The 23,484-nt window shown below is 35.6% G+C and overlaps 2 protein-coding genes and 1 pseudogene across 2 annotated transcripts; 2 read left to right on the top strand and 1 right to left on the bottom strand.

The window, feature by feature from the left end:
* Nucleotides 1-929: 929 nt before the first annotated feature.
* On the top strand, nt 930-3,541 carry LOC143612426 (dihydrofolate synthetase-like). Its single transcript, XM_077086412.1, has 10 exons — nt 930-1,199; nt 1,305-1,402; nt 1,510-1,660; nt 1,740-1,802; nt 1,884-2,045; nt 2,172-2,363; nt 2,484-2,583; nt 2,714-2,845; nt 2,952-3,083; nt 3,167-3,541. Exons 1-10 carry the CDS (start codon nt 930-932, stop codon nt 3,508-3,510), a joined length of 1,644 nt encoding a protein of 547 aa, XP_076942527.1. The 3' UTR covers nt 3,511-3,541.
* Nucleotides 3,542-7,939: 4,398 nt separating this feature from the next.
* On the bottom strand, nt 7,940-13,409 carry LOC143612429 (tubulin alpha-5 chain-like). The gene is made up of 6 exons (XM_077086416.1): nt 13,294-13,409; nt 12,998-13,212; nt 12,650-12,849; nt 11,642-12,150; nt 10,696-11,008; nt 7,940-8,079 (listed from the first exon to the last, which is right to left on the bottom strand). Exons 1-5 carry the CDS (start codon nt 13,407-13,409, stop codon nt 10,699-10,701), a joined length of 1,350 nt encoding a protein of 449 aa, XP_076942531.1. The 3' UTR covers nt 7,940-8,079; nt 10,696-10,698.
* Nucleotides 8,626-9,506, top strand: LOC143612431 (ethylene-responsive transcription factor ERN1 pseudogene; annotated as a pseudogene).
* Nucleotides 13,410-23,484: the final 10,075 nt, after the last annotated feature.

Genomic DNA, 23,484 nt, shown 5'->3' with positions numbered 1-23,484 from the left:
AGAAGAGAGAAAATGTTACTGTTCATGTTTAAATTTGGAGAAACACACTGTTCATTTCTATAATTTTTTAATGTTTTTAAAAGTGGTTGTGAGTGAGTAAGAGAGAAAAGGTAATGATAAAAGTATAAAAAATTATTATTTAATTGAAAATGAGAGAAAAAAGATAGTGTTTTTAGTGTAATTATAAAAATGAAGATGAAGAATGAATCGGAAATACTTCATAACTTTTCATTAAGAAACATAACTTATGAAACTTTTAGTCCCGCAAGATCCAAACATACTTCTACAAAAAGTTAAGAACATATATAAGTTGGTGAAACTAGCCAAGCACACCTCATTCTCGGTGACGGCGTCTGGCTTCACGTATTTGTCAGTGTTTTGCTTCTGCTTGGCACCGACATTCATCAGTCTAACTGCTATTTGGTAAAAGGAAGAAGGAAATTGGATGATAGTGCAAAAAAACTCCAACAATACAATACAATACAGGTCTCTCTCTCTTTTCATCATCTAGGGTTTCAGATTTTGATTTTTATTAACAACAGCATTTGATTTGATCTACGAGATTACTTTAGCTTTCACTTATGAATTTTGAAATTGGCCTAGCCTAGGGCTCTAACCTTTGTCTAATGTGTTAACTATCACAATTTTATTTTCTATGGACCAACCTAAGTGCTTTTGCTAAGCTATTCTGTAGCTCATTTAAGTCTTCTCCATACTCCCAACTGTTTGATAAAATGCCTCATTTAAATAACCAATTAGGGGATGACAGATTGGTCAACTGTGTTTGATTGGAACTTGATTAGGTTAGTATGGTATTTTTATCCTGCATTATTATATCTTGATTAGTTTTTGAATTCATTGTAGATTCTGCTTCATGTCTTTAACAGTGGCTTAGCTTAGCTACAAGTGGGGAGATTATAAAATACAAGATGATGATATTCTCCAGGGTTGTTGGCAGCTTCCATTGCCACCACAAGTCTTTAATTGCTGCTAGTGGCAGGAAACACCTAGGGCTCAGGTGTAACTTTTCAGGATTAATATCAGAACTGAAGGAATTCAATGACTATCTGAATAATTTGAAGAACCACGAGAAATCTGGTGTTCCTAAAGGTGCTGGAACCGACTCTGAGGATGGTTTTGATCTTGGAAGGATGAAGCGGTTAATGCAATCACTTGGGAACCCTCAATCTAAATATAAGGTTGGCAGTTTTATATGAACCTTCAAAATTTCACCATCTAATATTACCTTACCTGCTTGTTATCTTCAGATGAGCCTGCTAATTACTTGATGTTAATTAATATAGGCCATTCACATTGCTGGGACCAAAGGAAAAGGTTCAACCGCTGCATTTCTGTCCAATATTTTACGTGCTGAAGGGTATTCTGTTGGTTGCTACACGAGGTATTACTTGTTGATAACAATGATTAGTTTTTGTAATACATCATTACAAAATGATTACACAATATGTGAATTAGCTAGCAACCATCTGATTCATCTTTTCTAAGCAGTCCACATATTAAGACCATAAGGGAACGTATAACAGTTGGAAAACTAGGTGATCCGGTATCAGCAAAGGCAGTTAATTCTTTGTTCCAAAGGATAAAAACTGTTCTTGATGAAGCTGTGCAATTTGAACAAGGACATCTTAGTCATTTTGAGGTATCCCTTTCAATTGATGCTAACCGCTACCTTGTAATCAAATTTCTGATTGCTTCTCTCATTGTATCTCATGATATAGGTACTCACTGCTGTGGCCTTTAATCTATTTGCTGAAGAGAATGTTGACATTGCAGTTATCGAGGTTGACTTTCTTTTCATCTCGAAGCACCCTCATTTAATAATTCTCTTATCAAAAATAAAACTTTTATCTTTTCATTTGAAGGCTGGATTAGGTGGTGCTCGTGACGCAACAAATATCATCTCTAGTTCAGATCTTTCAGCTTCTGTTATAACAACTATTGGTGAAGAACATTTAGCTGCACTAGGGGGTTCGTTGGAAAGTATCGCGGTTGCAAAATCAGGCATCATTAAACATGGCTGCCCAGTTATGTGGTTCTCCCAGTTCCCATACATTGATTATTATTAATATATCTACATTTAGGCATATTTACTGAACTAACTATATACTTAAATTTGGTGATGGGCATGTTACTAAGTTTGAAAATATCAGGTGGTTCTAGGCGGGCCCTATCTTCCACACATTGAGCTCATTATTCGCAATAAAGCATCTTCAATGTGTTCTCCAGTAATCTCAGCATCAGATTTTGGAAATAGAAGTATCATTAAGGGCATTGACAATGTCTCTGGCATTCCGTGCCAACTGTCTGATATTATAATTGACATTGAGAAAGACTTGCCATTGGTATGCACCTAATGCTACTTGTACAATACCCTTTCAGTTATTATCAACACCTAAGTACATTATCTTATCATTTATTAGTTCAAATGTCAACTCAGCATAATTTCTTGTATACTTATGTAGTCTATCGAGCTCTATGACGTAAAATTGCGTTTGCTGGGATTGCACCAACTTCAAAATGCTGCAACCGCCACATGTGCAGCACTCTGTCTTCGTCATCAAGGTTCAGCTCTGATCTGTGTTACACCTATTCGATATGTAGAGTACATCTGGAAAATTGACGGGGTTAAAACATATATTCTTATAACAATAACTTTCTGGTTATTTTGCTGTAATTTCCACTTGTATTACAGGATGGAAAATATCAGATGGATCAATTCGTACCGGTCTGGAAAGTACACAACTGCTAGGAAGAAGCCAATTTTTAAAATCAGCAGAAGCCGAGGCATTAGGACTACCTGGTGCTACAATACTACTAGATGGAGGTTTAATGATTTCTGCTTTTACGGGTTCACACATATGTGATCTGAAGTGTTGACACAAAACATTCATTTTTTCTTGTTGTAACCTTTTTGGTATCTTGTATTGCAGCTCATACCAAAGAATCTGCCAAGGCTTTGGCTGACATGATTCAGATAGCGTATCCAGACGCAAAATTAGTTTTTGTGGTTGCTATGGCAAGTGACAAAGACCACCAAGCATTTGCAAGAGAATTACTTGCAGGTACAGTTCTTTAATGGTCTATATATTATTTATTAATTTATTTGCACGATTAAAATAAATGTGAGATTTTTATGTTATTATAGCGAAGCAGCAATTGGATGCTATAATTTTGACGGAAGTTAGCATTGCTGGAGACCGGTACAGGACGGCTTCTTTGTCCTTGTTAAGAGACAGTTGGATCCAAGTTTCTAACGAGTTGGGTATTAAATTATCCGAGTATGGAGGTGAAGAATATGAAGAGTTGCTCAAAAATCAATCAGGTAAATCTGTAGAGCACAGTACTTTACTTTTCAGCAGTGGTTCGGTAGTGGAGTCTATGAGGATTGGGGATACAATACTTAAATCAAAGGGCAGTGACCGACCAGGTCTTTTTGTGGTTACTGGATCGTTGCATATTGTTTCTTCAGTGTTATGCTCCATCTCATGATTGACACTTGGAAAGATTTAGATGTTCTCTTTAATGTTTAACTCTTGCTTACTTGTATACAATTATTAAACTTGAAAGATTTGCATCTAATAACTTAAGTATTTTAAGAGATTTGTAGACAAGTAAATTGCGAAAAATGTATGTAAAGCTATTGTATATAACAAAATGAAGCATGACACCTCTGTTATAGAGGTGTCTACAATATCTAACAATTAATAATAAACTAAGTATTAATAACATTTAATATGTGAGATGCAAATTGAGCAGAGGACAATTCTTTGGTTCTCTGGTGAAGATATTTGTAAGTTAATGTGTGGTGGTGACATAATAAACCGTAAGAGACTGAGCTAAAAGCATACCTTGAATCAAATGTAAATTGGTCTAGAGATGCTTGTGTGTTAGCGAAAGACGTAATCGCTAACACCTATATAGTTGGTGCACAGTTTTTATAAACCGGGCAATGAGTAATAATGCCCTAAAATATCTCAAAATGTGTCTCACTAATAATTGATAGGTTTGTAAAGAAATTTTGAAACCTTAAATTAACATCATAAGCAATCTCAGGCCTACAAGAAGGCTCTTCTACGTTGACTTAAATGTTTTCTCTATTCTGATACCCCCCCCCCCTCTTCCGGCAACAGAACTTTCATAAAAAGAAAAGGTAGTATCCAACACCTTTTGGTTGGTGCCATTATGTGTGTCTTTATAATGCTTTTGATGTAGCTCTGCAAGAGAGGCAGAAAGCAGAGTTACGTTTAGAGTAATGTTTGGAAGAAGAGAAAAGGTGATGGTTTGGATGAAGAAGAAGCTTGCAAATTAAATTAATGAGCCAAATGTTGAATGGGAGGTGGTGAGAGGACTAAGGGGAGGCCACAATATTTTTTGAGAAATACTCAAATCCCATATATATTATAATTAATCTTCATAACTTAAAATAAATAAATAAATAAATAAATATAAATAGCTCAAAAAGATAAAATTGAGGTCTTTATAAGATCCATTGTTATGTGTGTTCGAACTCTTCGTTTATAACAATATAAATCTATCATTAGTAAAAAGTTGTCAAGAAAACTTCATTAAGATAACAACTTATTGTTTTAGCATCTAAAAGTATTCATATTGGAGTCCCTATAATTTTCTTTATCTTCAAAATATAAGGAAAAACATAAAAAGAAAAACCGCTCCATCATATTCTTCATAACTTACAAATACTTTAAGTAGTCAATTACATTTGGAAGACTAGGTGATCTGGTTCAAAACTCACAAATAGAAAAACCTGAGTTGTGCGAGCTTAAGAATTTTGATTTGGATTTGTGTTAATAGGTCTCGAGCTTACAAGGTTTTTTTTAAAGCCATTTGAAGACAAACAATCCCGTTTGCATAGGCGCATGAGTAAACCCGAGAAAAGTGCTTCTAAACATATTGAATTCCTTATAATCGCCCTCCTATCAATGTGAGGCCATTTTTACACCTAGTTTCTTATTTCAAATGCACCCCTTTAAATATTGATATTCTGTTCATCGTAGCTTTATTTTGACACATATAAAACTCTCTTGTTTAAATGACAATTACTTTGAAGTTTGAAGCTCAAGTACTATCAGTATGCGAAGTATTGGATCCGAATTTCTTTGGTTAGACTTGTGTACCATCTTCCTTGGTTATATCGATTTTTGGTTAGACTTTTGTTTAAATGCTTCTTTCTCCTTCACCGCAACAAGTAATTTGTGACATCTTGGAAATCCATGAGCAATACACATCTTAGAGAAGTTAGAAGACTAATAGAAGACCAACTTAGTGGTAAGAACTAGTTTTGTCTTATTAGTTTGTACCTAATAAGATTGTACAATTATGGCTTATGTATAACTTTCATGCATTTGCATTATTAGTCTTAGTTTTTGTAAACGTGACATCATTCTGGGTTAAATGCAATATGATTGTTTATACACGCCCAATTCAATTTAGCTATTCAAGGACCACATAATTGGCCACGATTGGTTCTAGTCCTAACCATTTAGGTTTAATGTGTAGGTTTTAGATTTCGTATTGGCATGGATGTCTTTTAACCGTGTTAAGATAGCTTTCAGATTGAATTATTTCCTTGCTCCTCGTGACTAGAATCAAACCAGGACCTTCTTTATATAAGGGACAAACTATCACAACATTTCGGTTGACGGTTATAAATTAGTATCGATAGTTGAATAAGAAACTATCAATATTAATCTTAATGTTCAACCAAGTTATCATTGTTCCTAGTGATCTTACTACTCATTAGTAGTTATTTACACCTAAAGACTAAATTTTCATGATTAGTTACCAGGGATCTTACTTGTCACTAACGGACCAAGTTGCTTTGACCATAACTACCACTTATGATTAGTACTAACATACTACTGATCATCAGTTACAACTTATGATCATTTTCATAATGTAGACCCACATCACTTTCAAATAGTATTTTATTAAGGTAGCATTTTTTTTCCCATCGTGAGCATCATTCGTTGACCTCTTCTCTGCCCATGGATCCCGCCTGTGGCATTGGTCCCAACCCCCCTTTTGGAACCCCTGCCAAAGGACGATGTCTCTTGAACCCCGGTGTGTTGGTTCCTACACATGCTATCGAACGAACGTGTGCTCCGCACATGCTAATTCGTGTATTTGTTTATTCAGATTTATTCTTAGGTATTAAGTAAATCCCAATTAACCAAAATGACTTAGATAACACTGTGTATCGCCAACATAATGCCCAAGGATAACACACTTTCTTTTACTATTATTGTTTTGTCATATGTGTGATGAGCATATTGAATCTAGTGCAAATGGACTTTTTAAAGTACGTAACACTTCAAAGGTTTAGACATAATCATGTTTCATATTTAGTCAGTTGTGAGTTGTAGGGCTGAAAGTGAACCAGACGTTTGACTGTTTGTTTGGTGGGAACTTCGTTTATGTTTGTCCGTTTAATAAATGAACAGCGCACGGACAAAAAAAATTTGTTCGGTTAGCTTAACGAACAAACACGGGCAAAGGTCACGTTCGTTCAATAGTGTTCATGGACGTCCGTCCAGTAATGCCTGTTTAATAGTGTTGTACATGTTGAAATTCCTTGAAGAATGAAGAATTTGAAGCTTGTTTCTCGTTAAACACCAGAAGTTTATGGATTTTGAAGACCAAAACATTATTTTGATATGATTATGTGTTTGGTTACTATGTTAATTGTTAAGTATCTTTTAATATCATGTGGTGTAATGTTCATTAGTGTTTATGTTAAGTATTTTGATATGTTTATGTTTGTCTGTCCATTGTTCAATAGTGTCCACTGGTATTTGTTTGTCCATTGGTGTCCCTTAGTGTTTGGCTGTCCATTAGTATCTGTTTATAATACCAACGAACGAACACAAACGGAAATAGACAAACTCAATTCCTTAACGAATGGACACACACACGAATTTTCGTTTGGTAGGGGTGCTCATGAACCCTCCGTTAGCCCAACAAAAGCTTAACGACGAACATGAACAAGGTCTCGCCTGGTTTGGTCCGTGCCCGCTTACAGCCCTAGTCACTTGGTTAAACTTATGTGTGCAATTAAATGCTGTAAAGCACAATTTGAAGTGAGCAACTAATCTAACTAGACGATACAAAATGCAAATTTTCATCGCCGTTTGTTGGTTTAGGTAGACATGTGTCAGCCCAAAATCAATAACAACCCTCGAAAACCAAGTCCGGCCTATCATCTTATTCTAGCTTTGATCATAGACGAGTTTCCTCCCTAAACGTTTGGTGTCTACTTACATAAAAACTAATGATGTATACGGCTAAATTTTAAACATCTTAACGCCAATGCATCATTTTTCTTACCTTAAACCGTTACGTTTGTCCTTCGAATTCTATTTGTCCTTCAAATAAGGCTTAATGTTTCCAATCAAAAACTATTAAACTTACAAAAGATAATATATCAACAAATATCCATCGGTCCCATTCACATAAATCGTGTAATTTTCTTGTTTATTCCTTTTGATTTTCAACGTCAAACTCTTTATTGACCTTTTTGCTTGGATGACTTGGAAATTTGAATCCACCAAAACGCAGCGTTTACGACAAGCTAGTCCGATATTTTTAAACCTAAACCCTTTTTTTCTGCTGTCATTTTCTTCATCCAACATTTTGTTGCTGACACTTTAGTATTTGGGACTTATTGCTAATTGTCCTCCACGTGGCAACATTTTAGGCCATCAGGTTTTCATTTTCAGCTATTAGACTTCCTTCAATTTCAAAACACCCCCTTCATTTTCATTATATTCTTTTTGATCCCTTAAAAAACCAAACTTTTAAATATACAACACTTTCATATTGCTTTTTTAGGAATTTCAATTACATTATTTTGATGTTTAAAAAGTTTGATTTTATTTTTGCATACATACTGAAACAAATCAAAACAAAAAGAAAACTTATACAAATACGTACAAACTAAAGGCATGAGCTTTTAAAAAACTTATTGCAAGCTCGACAATTTTTCATGAACCGAGCCTTGTTCCAAGCAAAGCTTCAGATCCTGTATGCTCAAATAGGCACCTAAAAACAAGAAAATAATACATAAACACTTTTTGATGTTCGGTTCGGTGTCCTTTTGTCAGAACAACATAAAACTTAGGCTAAAACTTAACACATTGAAAACTTAAGGGATCAAAATGTATATTATAATAACTTAATGTAGTTTACTTCCCACCTTTAGTTTGGTGTTATATGACCAAGTCCACCTATAAACATTTAAAGATCAAAGTGTCATATTTGCCCTCTTGATAGATTCAATTGGCAACTAATCTAAGCCATATCAAAGGGTAAATCAGTCAGTTAACTTAATGGAATGTTTATACAAAAATTGCAAATTGGCCATGTTGATTAGGAATCGTTTTGTCTTAATAGGAGAATAAAAGAATGTTCAATCAGAACACAACAAACACTATAAACCAACACATAGAAACCTCAGAAATCACAACTAGACCTATACATACAAACATACTACATATGTATGCATGTATATATAGTAACGTATAGGAAGCAAAACAAGAAGATAGAAGAACACTTTTGAGTTCATATCAATATATCATCTCTTAACCATATCCTATAACTCCAATGGAAATCCAATTCCAACGAGGAGGTAATAGAGTGTCGGTTCCAAAACCGAGCAAGGGAAGGGGTAAATTTGGAAACAACAACAACAACAAGTTTATAGGGGTGAGACAAAGGCCTTCAGGAAGATGGGTGGCTGAGATCAAAGACACAACACAAAAGATCCGCATGTGGCTTGGGACGTTTGAGACTGCAGAAGAAGCGGCTCGAGCTTATGATCAGGCGGCTTGTCTTCTTCGTGGCTCAAATACACGAACCAACTTCATAACCTGTGTTTCTCATAACTCCCCACTTGCTTCACGGGTAAGAAACTTACTCAACTCCAAGAAAATGGCCAAAAAGAAAATTCAAGATTCTTCTATTCCCTCAATTCCATGTATCAACGACAGTATCGGTAGCAGTAGCAGTAGCAGTATCAGTAATAGTAGCAGCAGTAGTAGTAATAGTAGACTGAGTAATAGTGGTGAAAAGCTAGAAGAAAATGTTTCTCAATTGTTTGATGATGCCTATAAGCCGGATTTGAGCAACTGCTCGTCTGCAGCGTGTGATTTTTCATGGGGTTTTGGAGGGAAACTTGATCAAAAGTATCCACTGAGTCAACCGGAGTTTGAGTTGCCTAACTCGGGAATGGAACTTTCAGAATTTGAGAGGATGAAAGTAGAAAGACAGATATCGGCTTCGTTGTATGCCATGAATGGAGTTCAAGAGTATATTGAAACAGTTAGTGATCCTAATGAGGGAATATGGGATCTTCCTCCCTTATGTTCTTTGTTTTGTTAGTTTTAATATTTGTAGGATTTGGTTGCGGATTTATAAAAACAATGAACTTTCTGAAAGATGAACTGATGTAAGAAGCAAGAATATCAAGTTGTTGTTCATTTGACTTTTCATGAAGGTTTCCATTGCCATTTTCAACTTAATTTAATCTGCAATAATGAATATCAAGATATTGATGTCTTAGTTTGAATTATTTTGTTTCTCTTGATTATTTAATAAAAAAGAATTACACTTTGAGTAGCTCATTAAACTATGAAAGCTTTCTGATGAATTAGCAAGGAATTCCCATCAAACTATTAATATTAATATATATGTTGGTTATATTTTCATCCCAAGTCCATAAATTACTAGATTTGGGCAAAAATAAATTGTCTATGGGTTCATCTGGATAATCTCAAATCCATCAACGGGCCAAGTTGTGTCTACTTAGTCAACGGGTCAAAACGGGTAACTTTTATAAACTTGCTAACTTAAAATGGCTCAGATGGGTTAGCACCATCTGTGACCTCTCCACCACAGTGACCACTGCCACCACTCCGCCGTTGCTGCCATCAACACCATCTCCACCGCATCGCCACCATTGCTGCCACCACCGCTCTACCACCACCGTCTCCACCTTGTTCGTCCCCACCACCACCGCCACTAGTAGCCAACATAAGAAAATATAGCATGCGATCTGATTTTGATACTTTTTTTTAAAACAACTCATTTCAACCCATCTCCGTTTTGGCCCAAACTAAATTTATGTTTTTTAAAACGACCCGTTTTGGATTGAACCGGATTGATGCATTTTTAAACTAACCCGTTTTGATCTTATCGACCAGAATCCCTTCTGACCGAGAATCTGTTTTGACACATGACCCAAACCCGCCCGACCCACCCAGTTTACCAGGTCTATTTAAATAGTTCAGCTTAATGTTTAAATTTGCTTCTATGTTCTAATATCCTAGTCTCATATGGCTGCTAGGAAAACAACATATATTTTGATTTTAAGGCTGAAAGACCAAGATTAAGGATCACCAGGAAGTGTGTTAACTAACAAACCTCAATCTATTATAGTGTGGAAGTTTCTAAAGTTTGGTGCAATGGCCATATCTCTATATTAAACTATTGTCCACATTTATCAAAGACTTGATTATTCCTAAGGATTAGCACAAAATGAAATGCAAATGGAAACAACTATGTGTAGACAGATGAATATTAGAATAACGATATCTTCAATGGTAGTTGGAGATGAATATTATAATCACTTTTAAGTTGAAAATGTTTAGAAAAACTTACCAGTTACTCTTCTTCTTCTTCTTGTTCCTCTTCAGCATCTTGACCAACTTCCTCATAATCTTTTTCAAGAGCAGCGAGATCTTCACGGGCTTCTGAAAACTCGCCTTCTTCCATGCCTTCACCCACATACCAATGTACAAATGCACGTTTCGCGTACATCAGGTCAAACTTGTGGTCAATCCTATTGAAAACCTCAGAAACAGCTGTGTTGTTGCTTATCATGCAGACTGCACGCCTTGTCTTCGCAAGGTCACCCCCGGGGACCACTGTGGGCGGTTGGTAATTTATTCCACACTTGAAACCAGTTGGACACCTATATTAGAGGTGGTAAAATGATTAGGTTAGACGGTTTGACCCGAAACACTATTTGTCTGGAATTTTCTGATATTGTCTAAATAACTAATGTGTCAACTGTCAAGTATTATTACATTTTTTTGCATAATATGATGGCAACTTGCACAAAAACAACATACATTAGGCAGAATCCATCTCATTTAAAAAAATTAACTTTTCACCTATATGGCTATATATACCATTGAAATTTAAAAAATTTCAATTTGACTTGGTCTTTTATAAAAAGTTAACAAGGTCAAAGTTATCACCACCTCAGCTACCATATCATCATTTTGACCAGGATAAGTTACCAAACCAAATTTGTTGAAACCTTTATTAGGATTTTGGAAAGTTTAATGCTTCAATGGTTATAAATAAAGTCTTTTTACTCAAAGTAGAAATGTGTCTAAAGTAAGCTATTTTTCTATTTAATTTTCCATGAAATTATTTACTGACTGTTATGCAACTAAAAATACACTTTGGACAACTTTCAGTCTGTTTTTAGCCTAATTTTTTAAAATCATTTGACCCATTAAAGATAAAACATAAGCAGCCTTAACATACCAATGGGGGTGGCCTTATGTAAGAATAAATTTTGCATGTTATAACATACCAATCAACAAACTGTACGGTTCGTTTGGTCTTCATAGAACCGACTGCAGTATTAACATCCTTTGGAATAGCATCCCCACGGTACATTAAACAGCAAGCCATATACTTTCCATGTCTGGGATCACACTTAGCCATCATATTAGCAGGCTCAAACACGGCACTTGTGATCTCTGCAATCGAGCTCTGCTCATGGAAGGCCCGTGCAGCAGAGATTACGGGTGCATAAGATGAAAGCATGAAATGGATTCGAGGGTATGGGACCAGGTTCGTTTGGAACTCATTAATATCCACATTAATGGCTCCATCAAACCTCAAGGAAGTGGTTAAAGAAGAGATGGTTTGAGATATTAAACGGTTTAAGTTTCTGTAAGTTGGCCGTTCAATGTCTAAAGCCCTTTTGCATATATCATATATGGCTTCATTGTCTAGCAACACCACCACATCTGTGTGTTCTAACAGGGAATGAGTTGATAGCACACTGTTATACGGCTCCACAACCGCAGTTGACACCTTCAATTCCATAACAAAATCCATCATGTCATTGAGTATATAATAACTATTTGAATATAATTATAATGTGTTAAATACGCCCTGCTTGCGGTGCGCACATATAATGTATATATGTGTGAACCCTTGGATGGGCAAAAGTAAAATTGCACTAATTTTGACGTTATTTTACTAATCACGTGAAAATAACGTTAAAAGTGGCGGAAGGTTAATCAGGCATCATGTGGTGGCGTTGATAGCCGAAAGACAAGGGCACATGCACCAATCAGCCGGTGTCCCGATGATTGAGTGTTATGTGTCTTATGTCCAAGGCTTGATTCAAAACTACTATCGAGCCGGGGGTCTCACCGGAAGCAGCCTCTCTATCCCTATGGGATAGAGGTAAGGATGTCTACATCTTACCCTCCTCAGACCCTACCATAGCATTGCTATTGGTGGGATATACTGAGTACGATGATGATGATGATGATTATAATGTGTTAAATATTATTTTTATAATAACCTGTGGAGATGGAAAGATACTGAAGCCAAGTTTAGGCTTTTTCCCATAGTCAACCGACAAACGTTCCAAAAGCAAGGATCCTAATCCGGAGCCAGTGCCACCACCAACAGCATTAAAAACCATAAATCCTTGCAATCCGGTACAGTTATCAGCTAATTTTCTCACGCGATCAAGACATAGATCAACAATTTCTTTTCCCACTGTCAAACAATAAATACACACATTTTTTTTTATCAAAATCATGATAACGGTTTACATCAAGACAGAAGGCAGACAGGTAACATCCTGCATCACTAGCCCTTTTTGGATAGCAAAACAAAGTCGTACATTTGTATAGTAATATTTAACCTGTATAATGTCCTCTGGCAAAGTTATTAGCTGCATCCTCCTTGCCAGAAATGAGTTGTTCAGGATGAAAGAGTTGCCTGTAGCTTCCGGTCCGGATTTCATCAATAACAGTAGGCTCCAGATCAACAAAGACGGCCCTGGGAACATGTTTACCGGAGCTGGTTTCACTAAAGAAGGTACTGAACGAATCATCTGTAGATCCGCTACCGCCTTCGCTGCAAACGCATTATTTCATCATCATGATCATGAATTAAAACCTATCGAAATTGAAATAGAATCATCAGATCTAATGATACCTTCCTTGCAGGAATCCGTCGTTCTGGATGCCGTGCTCAAGGCAATAGAGCTCCCAGCAGGCATTGCCGACCTGGATGCCGGCCTGGCCGATGTGTATGCTAACGATCTCTCTCATAATTAATTAAAATGTGTTGATGAATAATGTTGAAGAAGATGAAAATGGAAGGAGGAAGATTAATAAAAAAGAGAAGTGTAACGAGAAAAGAGGGAGAGTGAATGGGGCTAACGGTTTCTTCTGCGGAATCCGTTATTTCCATTCGTTGCCGCCAATATTTCTTTTCTTTTCTTTCAAACCCTCCCTTCCCTCACCACCCATTTTATAAATTACTTTACCCATGCTTACTTTCAGGTTAAACCTATCAACAGTTTTGCTAAAGCCACATGAATCGAATCGTAGAGGTCATAGTTGGAATTTGGTTATGGTTAAAATGGGTTTAGGTTGAAATAGGCAACTTGTTGGTTTTCGTCAAAATTTGTTTAGGCAGAGTGGTGAGAAGACTCTAATCGAAGTTATTAATACTATGTCAAATGCTTTGTACAAAAAAAGTATTTGTAATGCACTTTTAATAGGTTTACCTTTAAAATTTTTAAAGAAATTATTTGTTTCAAATAATTCATTGTATTAATTTACACATTAACAAATTTCGTGTAATATACGGGTTTTAAAGCTAGTTATCTATATACCTGTTTAATCCTTTTAATGTGTGTATGTTGTGTATAACTTAATATACTTGGTATTTAATGTCATAACTATAACTTTTGACCACCCACGCAACAATATTTTTGGTTGTTGGTTATCTGGATTTGGCTTACACAATATATTATTAATCTCTTTTTTATTTAACGACTAAATTATTTGCATTTAATAGGGTTTGGACTTGTGACCTCCTGTTTTACACCTTACCGCCCCCATCAAAGTGGAAATGACAATATATTAGCCACATAATAGTTTAATGGTAAAGAAGAAAACACGTGTTAACCAGGAAAGAAAGAAGACAATGCAAGTTGGTATTAGAGAAAACATGAGTACCACGGAAGAAAATAAAATATGAAAGATGAAGATTATGCTGCAACATGTTATACACAAAGATCCATGGTAACTTCTCTTCACATGGGTGACCTTCATTTTAATATATAACTGGACCAACAAAAGACTAATCTAGGTAGAATAAATACGCCCCAATTAAAGGCGGATGTATATACCCTAGTTCGAGTTGATTGCAACCCACTGATACCCCCCCCCCCCAACAGATGCGTTTTTTTACTTAGTAGTGTAAAGTTACGCGTTTCATACGTATTGAGTCTGGCCTTCCGTCGTTTATGATTTATTTTTTTTAATAGGCATTGAGTCCCCCCCCCCCTTTGTGTTTTGTCCAGGCTTTGCCACTTCGGCCACTGAGTTTTGAATTTTATATAGAACGCGTATATAAAATATGAAAGTGAACCCACATATAAATTTTGAGTGAACTAGACAAAGTGGAACCACGGTCTAGTGGTTAACACCTCACCATACTTTTGTGACAACATGGGTTCGATTCCCTCTTTCAGCGAGTTTTTGTTCTTTTTTTCTTTTTCTTACAGATTAAGGGCCGTGTATACGATAGCTGATGTCATAGTTTTGTATGCAAATTTATTTCTAAGAATAGTATAGAGCTAAACATTTTGCTATAATCAAACATAAATAGATTACGGATTTAATGATAAAGTTTTCCTAATAAATTCAGTAATCACTCTTTTCGGTTAATTTTTTTTAACGACTAACAAATATTTTTATTTAACATCAAGGCACAAAATGGCAAGACGCTAACCAACCCAAAACAAAAAAACACCACCAAAAAATTTTCAATTAATAATCATGCTTCACTGTTCCATCAACAACAAAACAAAAAAAAACGCTAATTGTTAGGAGGAGGAAAATACTTCTAGTATAAATGCTTAAATTCAATAAAAAAAAGTGTAGTTCTTTGCATTAAGGAACTATAGTTGTTATTTTCATATTCCAAACTTTTTTTTGCAAAATCTTTAAACTCTAGTACTCAAATTCAAACACATGACAATCAATTACCATCTTAAGATTTTAACCATAACGAACCGTCTAAATAACCCGAATAATAACCTTCTAGAAAAAATTCCTAGATTCGTCACTACTCCCCATTGCAAACCTGATTATAATGAAAAGATACTCGAAAATAAAAAAGAACAACCCTCCCAGTCTAACCTAGTGTTTTTCCTCATATTCTTAATCCAAAGAAAGGACTGCCTTTTGATATCTTCCTTTTTAGGCTGTATGCTATGGTGAGGGGCATCGAAGCCCCTCCATGGTGTCACGTCAACACCTCGTAAAAAACGGGGCATCGAAGCCCGTCCCGCTATGGTTTAATGCCCATTGGGCGCCCCAATATATATATATATATATATATATATATATATATATATATATATATATATATATATATACATATATATATGTGTGTGTGTATGTGAGAGAGGAGAGAGAGAGCCCTCACAGCGCCCATCGTCACAACCACCGTTCCCCCTTCTGCACCCGCTTCAACGGCGCCCCTCGGGGGTGTTCCGCGCCCTCCACGCCCCATCCACCACGCTCATAGCATACAGCCTTATGGTTGTCCGATACCCTTTTACGATTAAAGATTATATGATTCTTTATTTCCACAAGCACTAACAAACTGCAAAGATCACCGCTTGAATTGTTTTCTTTTTGGCATCATATCCACATGTATTGAGAGGTATCTTAAGAGTAGATCACGGACCTCATAAGCAAACACTAGATGAATGGCACACCTGCTACTCACAAATCTAACTAATATATTAAAGCAACACAATTTTGTCAATATGTCCTTCACCTAGGTTGTCCACATAGGCTTCCATATCATCAACCTTTTATAAATCTATTTCCCACATATTCACAATAAAATTTTAATGTGATATTGACTTTTATATTTTTGTAACTTATTAATGTAATTATGATATTAATTATTCTAATTATTGTTAGAATTATAAAACTTATTAAATTTACTAGGTTTAAATTGTTCATCGTTTCTTATTTAAAAGGCACATGCTTCGTTCAAAAATCATAACGCTCCCCATCGTTTGTAACCAGATTCTTCGCCTCATCTATAATCGGTTCTTCATGATTTGTCGGTTTCATAATCCAAACAACATCAAATATGTTCATTCGTCGTTTGCAATTATCGGGTATGATTTATATTTTAGTGTTTAATCGATTTTTATGAAGAACATCATCAACTTGATTCACTGTTATTGGATTTAGGGTTTAACTGTATGATTTTTTTATACTAACGATTAATAGATTTGATATTTAATCTATTCCTATTAATCGATTTATGTTTTAATCTATTTAAGGTTTAAAGGTATGATTTTTTTTTAAATTATCAGTTAATCAATATAATGTTTAATATGTTTGTTACTTAAAATTATGTTTATATATTGTGATTTTTGTTCCTAATACGCCTTTTTCCAAGTTTCACTAATATTAATTTATTTTTATGACCTATCAATTTAAAATTTGAAAATTTTATTATATATGGATAGGAACCTAACTGTTATAATAATTAAAATATTAGTTTATTATATTTAACACATTCCTTTATTTGGTATAATATTAGTTAGATGGTTAATTTATGTTATATTATTTCTTATTTACTGAATTATTTATTTATAAAGTAATTTCTTTTTATGTTATAGGCATAGTTTAATATCTTTTGTAATATCTGCTTATAACAAACTTATGTTAAATATTTGTGTTGATTAAATATGTTTTTTACATTTTATATTGTTTCTTGATAAGTTTTCCACCCGTGTGTAACACGGGTTATTATCCTAGTTTCCATTGAGTTGAAGCCACATAGCATGATATCATAATATGATCCGACTATTCCAGTTCATCACCACAAAATGGGCACCCCTTTGTTTTCCTGATAACTTTCCTTATATATGAGCATCCAGTGTTGCTATTTTGTCCATCTCCATGTTCCACCCGAAAAGATTAGCTTTCAAAGGAACACCTATTCCATTCTTAAACGAAATATGAGGGTACATTACTTTGGTTCCTACATACCATTCGACATGACTTTGTGGAAAAACACTTATTACCATCAGTGGCGGACCCAGGATTTTTTGTCAACGGGGTCCCAACTTTTTCGGTTTACAAAATTTTCAGGTCGGCCGTCATTCGGGTCGGGTCGAGACGAGTAACATAATAAAACACGAAAATTTGGTGTCATTGGAAACGAGTAAGTAGAAAGAATCTAGATTAGAACTAGATAGAACATACATTTTTAATTCATTTATATTCATACTCGAAAAACATAAACGTAAGCTATATATATATATATATATATATATATATATATATATATATATATATATATATATATATATATGGTCTTACATAAATAACCAAGGCATGAAAAACTAACTCTTACACAAATAAATGATTAATTATAATATACATACATATGATAAATAATAAAAGAATATGTAAAACCCATGTTGTTATTATATATGTTAGATGGTGATAATGACCATATGAGAGAAACTAAAAAAAACACAAATACCCTAACTAAATAACTAATATTGACTAGGATATAAAAAAACAACAAAAACTAAGTATGGAGAGGCTTGAACCTGCAACATCTCAAAGAAAAAACAAGGGAATTTCCACTAGACCAGTTTAGCCTTAATAGTATGGGTTCCAAGTATTAATTTTTATGGGGTCCTTACAAAATTTAGTATACCGTTTCTAAGTATTTTTTAAAAAACATTGGTGTCCCGGGTCCCCGATGGGACCTGTGTAGGTCCGCCCCTGATTACCATCCAATGCCCACTTCCAAGTAACGTTGCAAAAAAACAAGGTACCTGATAATAAATCCAAAATGTCCCAAAGTTCTTGAACTTCAAGAGGTGATGAAGGTTCCCTCTCCCAAGACTAAGGTACCCGGTAATAAATCCAAAATGTCCCAACCAACTTATCCCTGCATCGTTATACCTACCTTTCTAAACTGATAGTGATGGGAATTTCAAGTACAATGGAATATCCCCGATCCACACATCCAACTAGAAAGATTATCCTTTCCATTACCCATCATGCCATTCATCAATGAATTTAACAAAGTGTTGTTACAAAGAAACGTCCCGTCAGTTTTTGCAATAATGTTCTACACACCAGTAAGAATCAATTAAACTAGGATGGGATTAATACCTGCAACATTAACTAATATATATTATTTAATGTTCCCCTGCAGTTGGTGTGGAAGAAAACCATACTCTCAAGTTGGAGCAAAAAACAATGAAGATATATGGCAAACATGCAATACAATATCACTTTCTCTCTCTGTTTCACCTATCATCTCAGCGGTTTCTCTCTATTACCAAACATTAAACTCTGATTTTCTATGTTGAGTATCCGATTCGTCTATTGTCGGGTTCATCATCATCATCATCATCGTACTCAGTATATCCCACCAATAGCAATGCTATGGTAGGGTCTGAGGAGGGTAAGATGTAGACAGCCTTACCTCTATCCCATAGGGATAGAGAGGCTGCTTCCGGTGAGACCCCCGGCTCGATTGTAGTTTTGCATCAAGCCTTGGACATAAGGCACATAACACTCAATCATCGGGACACCGGCTGATTGGTGCATGTGCCCTTGTCTTTCGGCTATCAACGCCACCACATGATGCCTGATTAACCTTCCGCCACTTTTAACGTTATTTTCACGTGATTAGTAAAATAACGTCAAAATTAGTGCAATTTTACTTTTGCTCACCCAAGGGTTCACACATATATACATTATATGCGCGCACCGCAAGCAGGGCGTGTCGGGTTCCATTTTGGAATCCTTGGCAAGGGCGATGATGGGGCTGTTACCGGGTTCCATTTTGTAACCCTAGGTGATGGCGGCTGCTGCTATGGTTGTGCCAGAGGTTAGCCAGTGATGTTGTCCACCGTCATTGTTGCAAGGTTCTAGTTTGGAACCCTAGGCAGCGGCTGTCGCAATATTATTATTATTATTATTATTATTATTATTATTGTTGTTGTCATACAAAGTTTATAATTTCCTCTCTATTTTACTGCTCATTTGATATTGTACGCCTTCGGTTGTTCCAGAGGTATAGTGTTCACCGCATGTGGTTCGATTATGACCGTTGACGGGTTCTCATACGACAGTGGTGGAAACTTGCAGTGCCTTATGTCTATTGTGGCGTTAGAGGCGGTGCACATGAGGTGTTCGATGAAATGCATGTGTGTCCGTTTCGGTTTTAGAAAGGCTATTATATTTTTCTAAGCCTATGCATGGTGCACATGATGTGGTTGACAGAATGCTTTGACGACTGTGTTACGTCTTTTGGGTTTACATAGGGCGGTGATGATGACGGAAACTTGCTGTGGTGACTGTGGTGCTTGGAAACAAGCAACCGGAATTGCAGTCATGAATATGATCTGAGCTTAAAGTAGTTGTTAGCTATTAATGAACATATTCGTGTAGATAATATGCAATACATTAATGCTGGTCATTGGAAGGTAATATCATCTATTGTTCTTATATATCTAAAATTCAACACTTTTGAGAAACTATGATTTCTAAACTTCTGTGTTGCTTTCACATAGATAGGGAAATGGGCAGATAGAGGCTAAAGGCGTTAAGCAATCCCCTATGAGAACCATTGATGTCGAGCCCACCGACTTTGTTTGCGATTTCCCCTTTTCCCTTTCTCATACTGTGATTTACTCTTTCAGGCTCCCCTCGATTAAAGGTAACCCTCCTTACCTTGAATGCTTATTATGATTATTTCAAGAACATATAACTTGCTTAATTAGGGCTTTATTACCGATTCAATTAATTCTATCATATATAATATGAAAGATTGTTGCCTTTTTTTTGTCTATGTGATTATTATGATCAACTTAACTTTCATGTTTTGATTGCTTAGCTTAATACAGAAAGCTCTCCCCTTATTGCTCATTCACTGATTTGTGGCTCATTATATAATAGATTCATTAAATACAAGCTTTAAAAAGTCAGCAGCTTAGGCCTTTAGGGGTTATTCCTTATTGCCTACAGTAAGTGTTTACATTTTTTACTTTTGTTTAAATCAGTTATGTGTACTTTTAATTGATTAGATTGTTCCATTTGATGAACAATTAAATGTTGCATTTGTGTCTTTGTGCTTGCATTATGCTTACCCGCTTTCATCATAAGGTTGTGTCACTTAATTATATGTAATGAGTGGAATTTTTAACAAAGGAAATCTAACAGAACCCTTCTTGGATAGGTTCAAGCGACGGAGACCCGAGAATGAAACGACTAATGACTTCTGACTACCGACTAACATGGGCTGCAAACCTTTTGGCTTTTGAATAGGAGTCAATAGCTACTTACAGTTTGTAAACTACTAAAATAGGCAGCACAAGACTAAACTTCTAGACTTTTTAACTAAGTGCAGCTTACAAATGCATTATTAGCCAACCTTAACTCTTTTTGTAAGAACTAAAAATATAGCTTATAGTGGACTATACATATGGCTAAACATTACCTTCGTCAAAACCCAACGCAACGCGCGGGTCTAAATTCTAGTTACATTTATATAATAAAAACGATAAAAAAAATTCATTAATGTTTATTAGATTTCACCAAATTCTAAAATCTAATTAAAATAAAGCATTACAAATACCATTTTTTAAGAGTTACTATATTATAAACATATTTATTATACAGATTAATTAAAATAAATATTAGTAATGAAGGTTTATAAATTGTAACACATTAGTTTTATGTAAAAAGAAAAAAGATACTATCCGACTACTTGTTCATTGCACTTGTTCAGGTGTCTGGTGATGCTAAAATGAAGTACGCTCTAATATTAACATGACAACTCACAAATTTTCTATCTTTTTGTTGTAATCCACATTATCCACTGCAACTTTAGCGCCTAGGGGGCAACCTTCTGTCTGCTTATTAATGTTTAGCGATTCCTTTCCACCTCGATTCCCTTCAATAAACACTTGGATTAAGTTATCTCATTATTGGGTCTTTAAATGTAAATAACTCCGGTCACCGAAGTAGATGAAGGTAAAAACTTTTGCATAGAATATTTATAATCATTTATTATTATTATTGTTATTGTTTTTTAGTTGTTTGAACTTGCATGTGCTGTTGGCGGGTTCCATTTAGATACCCTAGGCGATGGTGATTGTTTATGTCGGTGCCGGATTTGTCTATGTTATAGTAGGCGAGGCGCACGACGGTGATTGTTTATGGCGGTAAGGGATTTGTTTATGTTGTAGCCAGCCGTCTACGGTGGTGGTGGAGTGATGGTAGTAGTTGTTTGTTGTCGTGGGCAATTGTGGAGGGTCTATTGTTGCCGAGTTATGCTTTGGAACCCTAGGTGATGGTGGAGTTGTGGCTGTTGTCTGTTGTGATTGGAATTGTTGGCCGTCTATCGATGCCTTGTTACGATTCGGAACAGATTAGATGAACACATCGCTCATACAAAGAACAGTTAATAGAGTAAATCCATTTTTCCCAGTGAATCACATATTTGTAATCTAAGGGGTTGTTTGGTTGGGTCTGAATAGGCCCATTCAGAGATAAACCTCTTATTCGGACAGATGCATGTATGTTTGGTTTGTTAAAATGGAACCTCTTAATCGCTCATCTTAAAACTTTTACTGAACTATTCAGAGACACAAATACCCTTCACCATCTGCTCTCCCCTTCTTCATCACCAATCTTCAATCATCGATCTTCACTTCTACACCATCGACCACCACCGCCCCCGCCACCGCCACCGGACCTCGCCCCTCACAGCCGGACCTAAACACCATGTTATTTCTGCTCCATCGATTCTATCCTCGTCCCTAACTAGGTTCGATATCTATTTCTGATTCAATTGATTATTAATCAATAATCGATTTCTGATTCCTATCATCTTGGTGAAGAACACATAAGGTAAGAAATTCTTGAACCATCTCCTTTATTTTTTCATAAGTCGTAGGTGGGTTATGGGATTTGAACTAATTTGGAAGAGTTATTGTACTAATTTGCTTAGAAACTTCTTATAACAAGTTTGCATGTGTATAAACTCCTTAATTTGATTATTTATACTGATCTTAGTAAAAATTGAGTTCTAGGGTTGATGTGTCAAAATTGGGGCTTTTGGAAACCTAAAAGTTTGGAGTTAATTGCTTGTAATTTGATAGTGTTTTATGATCCATTGTTATATATACATTATATTAGATTATCATTATAAGAGTTTAATATGATTTTTAACCATGAAAAGGGGCTGCAAGGATTGGGTCGAAATGAGAATCCCAACTATGATTTTCGCAACTTTTGACAGATTTTATTCTGATTTTGTGAAAATCATATAAAATAAACCGAGTGTCCGTTTTGGGTGTTCTTTATATCCTTGGAAAGCTTGTTCAATCTAGTTCATGAAGAATTTTTGAACATAGAAAAATAAGGTCGATTAGTGGGTCAAATCAGTCGGTGAACATAGCTGGACAGAAAGTGTTGCATATGATGTTAATGAACCGTTTATCCTGAATTAAGTGACCAACAGTTGAACAATAGTCGAATAATAGTTGAAAAATGTGTGACATGTGTGTTATAAGCTTATTAGATCGAAGAACTAGAATAACATGATTCTGACCCGTTAAGTTGTTTAAATGGATTATTGATAACTAGTTCCTAAATTGTAATTGTTTTTATGTTGAACTTTAGTTAAGTTAACACCGTGAAAATACCCCATCTGATTTTGGGCCAAAAATGTAAATTTTAGAAGTTAAAGTGGTAAAAATGCCAAGTCTGGAAGTAGGGGGACTGAAAATGAAAATTTTAAACATCATGCATCTTCGCGTATCGCAAAGATGAAGGCCGAGCAACTTCGTGTATCGCGAAGATGTTGGCATACGATTCAAAGCTTATCCAGTGACGTGGCAACACGTGTCAACATCGGGTTGACATGCAAAATTGCGGCGCCATCATGCAACTTTGCGTATCGCAAACCGCCATAGGCTGCATCTTTGCCTATCGCGAAGATGCATAAATCGCGTCTATAAATAGGCAGCCACGAGTTCAAGCCCAAACCATCCCATTTCACATCCATTTTCACATAGTTAACCTAAGGAAACGTGCCAAGGTATTC

The sequence above is a fragment of the Bidens hawaiensis genome, unplaced genomic scaffold, assembly GCF_021521415.1.
Source record: "Bidens hawaiensis isolate Kalapana, Puna unplaced genomic scaffold, B.hawaiensis_p1.1 tig00034587_1, whole genome shotgun sequence".
Lineage (NCBI taxonomy): Eukaryota > Viridiplantae > Streptophyta > Magnoliopsida > Asterales > Asteraceae > Bidens > Bidens hawaiensis.
Note: the sequence above shows the minus strand (reverse complement) of the source record. Positions and strands in the feature narration are given on the sequence as shown.

What these genes read in the sequence shown, in the direction of transcription:
- LOC143612429 (XM_077086416.1), bottom strand. Translation starts at nt 13,409, where the DNA reads ATGAGAGAGATCGTTAGCATACACATCGGCCAGGCCGGCATCCAGGTC. An exon ending in GACGGATTCCTGCAAGGAAG is followed by an intron (nt 13,213 to 13,293) that starts GTATCATTAGAT and finishes ATGCGTTTGCAG; the next exon opens with CGAAGGCGGTAGCGGATCTA. An exon ending in TGCCAGAGGACATTATACAG is followed by an intron (nt 12,850 to 12,997) that starts GTTAAATATTAC and finishes ATTGTTTGACAG; the next exon opens with TGGGAAAAGAAATTGTTGAT.
- LOC143612426 (XM_077086412.1), top strand. Translation starts at nt 930, where the DNA reads ATGATGATATTCTCCAGGGTTGTTGGCAGCTTCCATTGCCACCACAAG. An exon ending in TCTGTTGGTTGCTACACGAG is followed by an intron (nt 1,403 to 1,509) that starts GTATTACTTGTT and finishes TTTTCTAAGCAG; the next exon opens with TCCACATATTAAGACCATAA. An exon ending in ACTCTGTCTTCGTCATCAAG is followed by an intron (nt 2,584 to 2,713) that starts GTTCAGCTCTGA and finishes CTTGTATTACAG; the next exon opens with GATGGAAAATATCAGATGGA.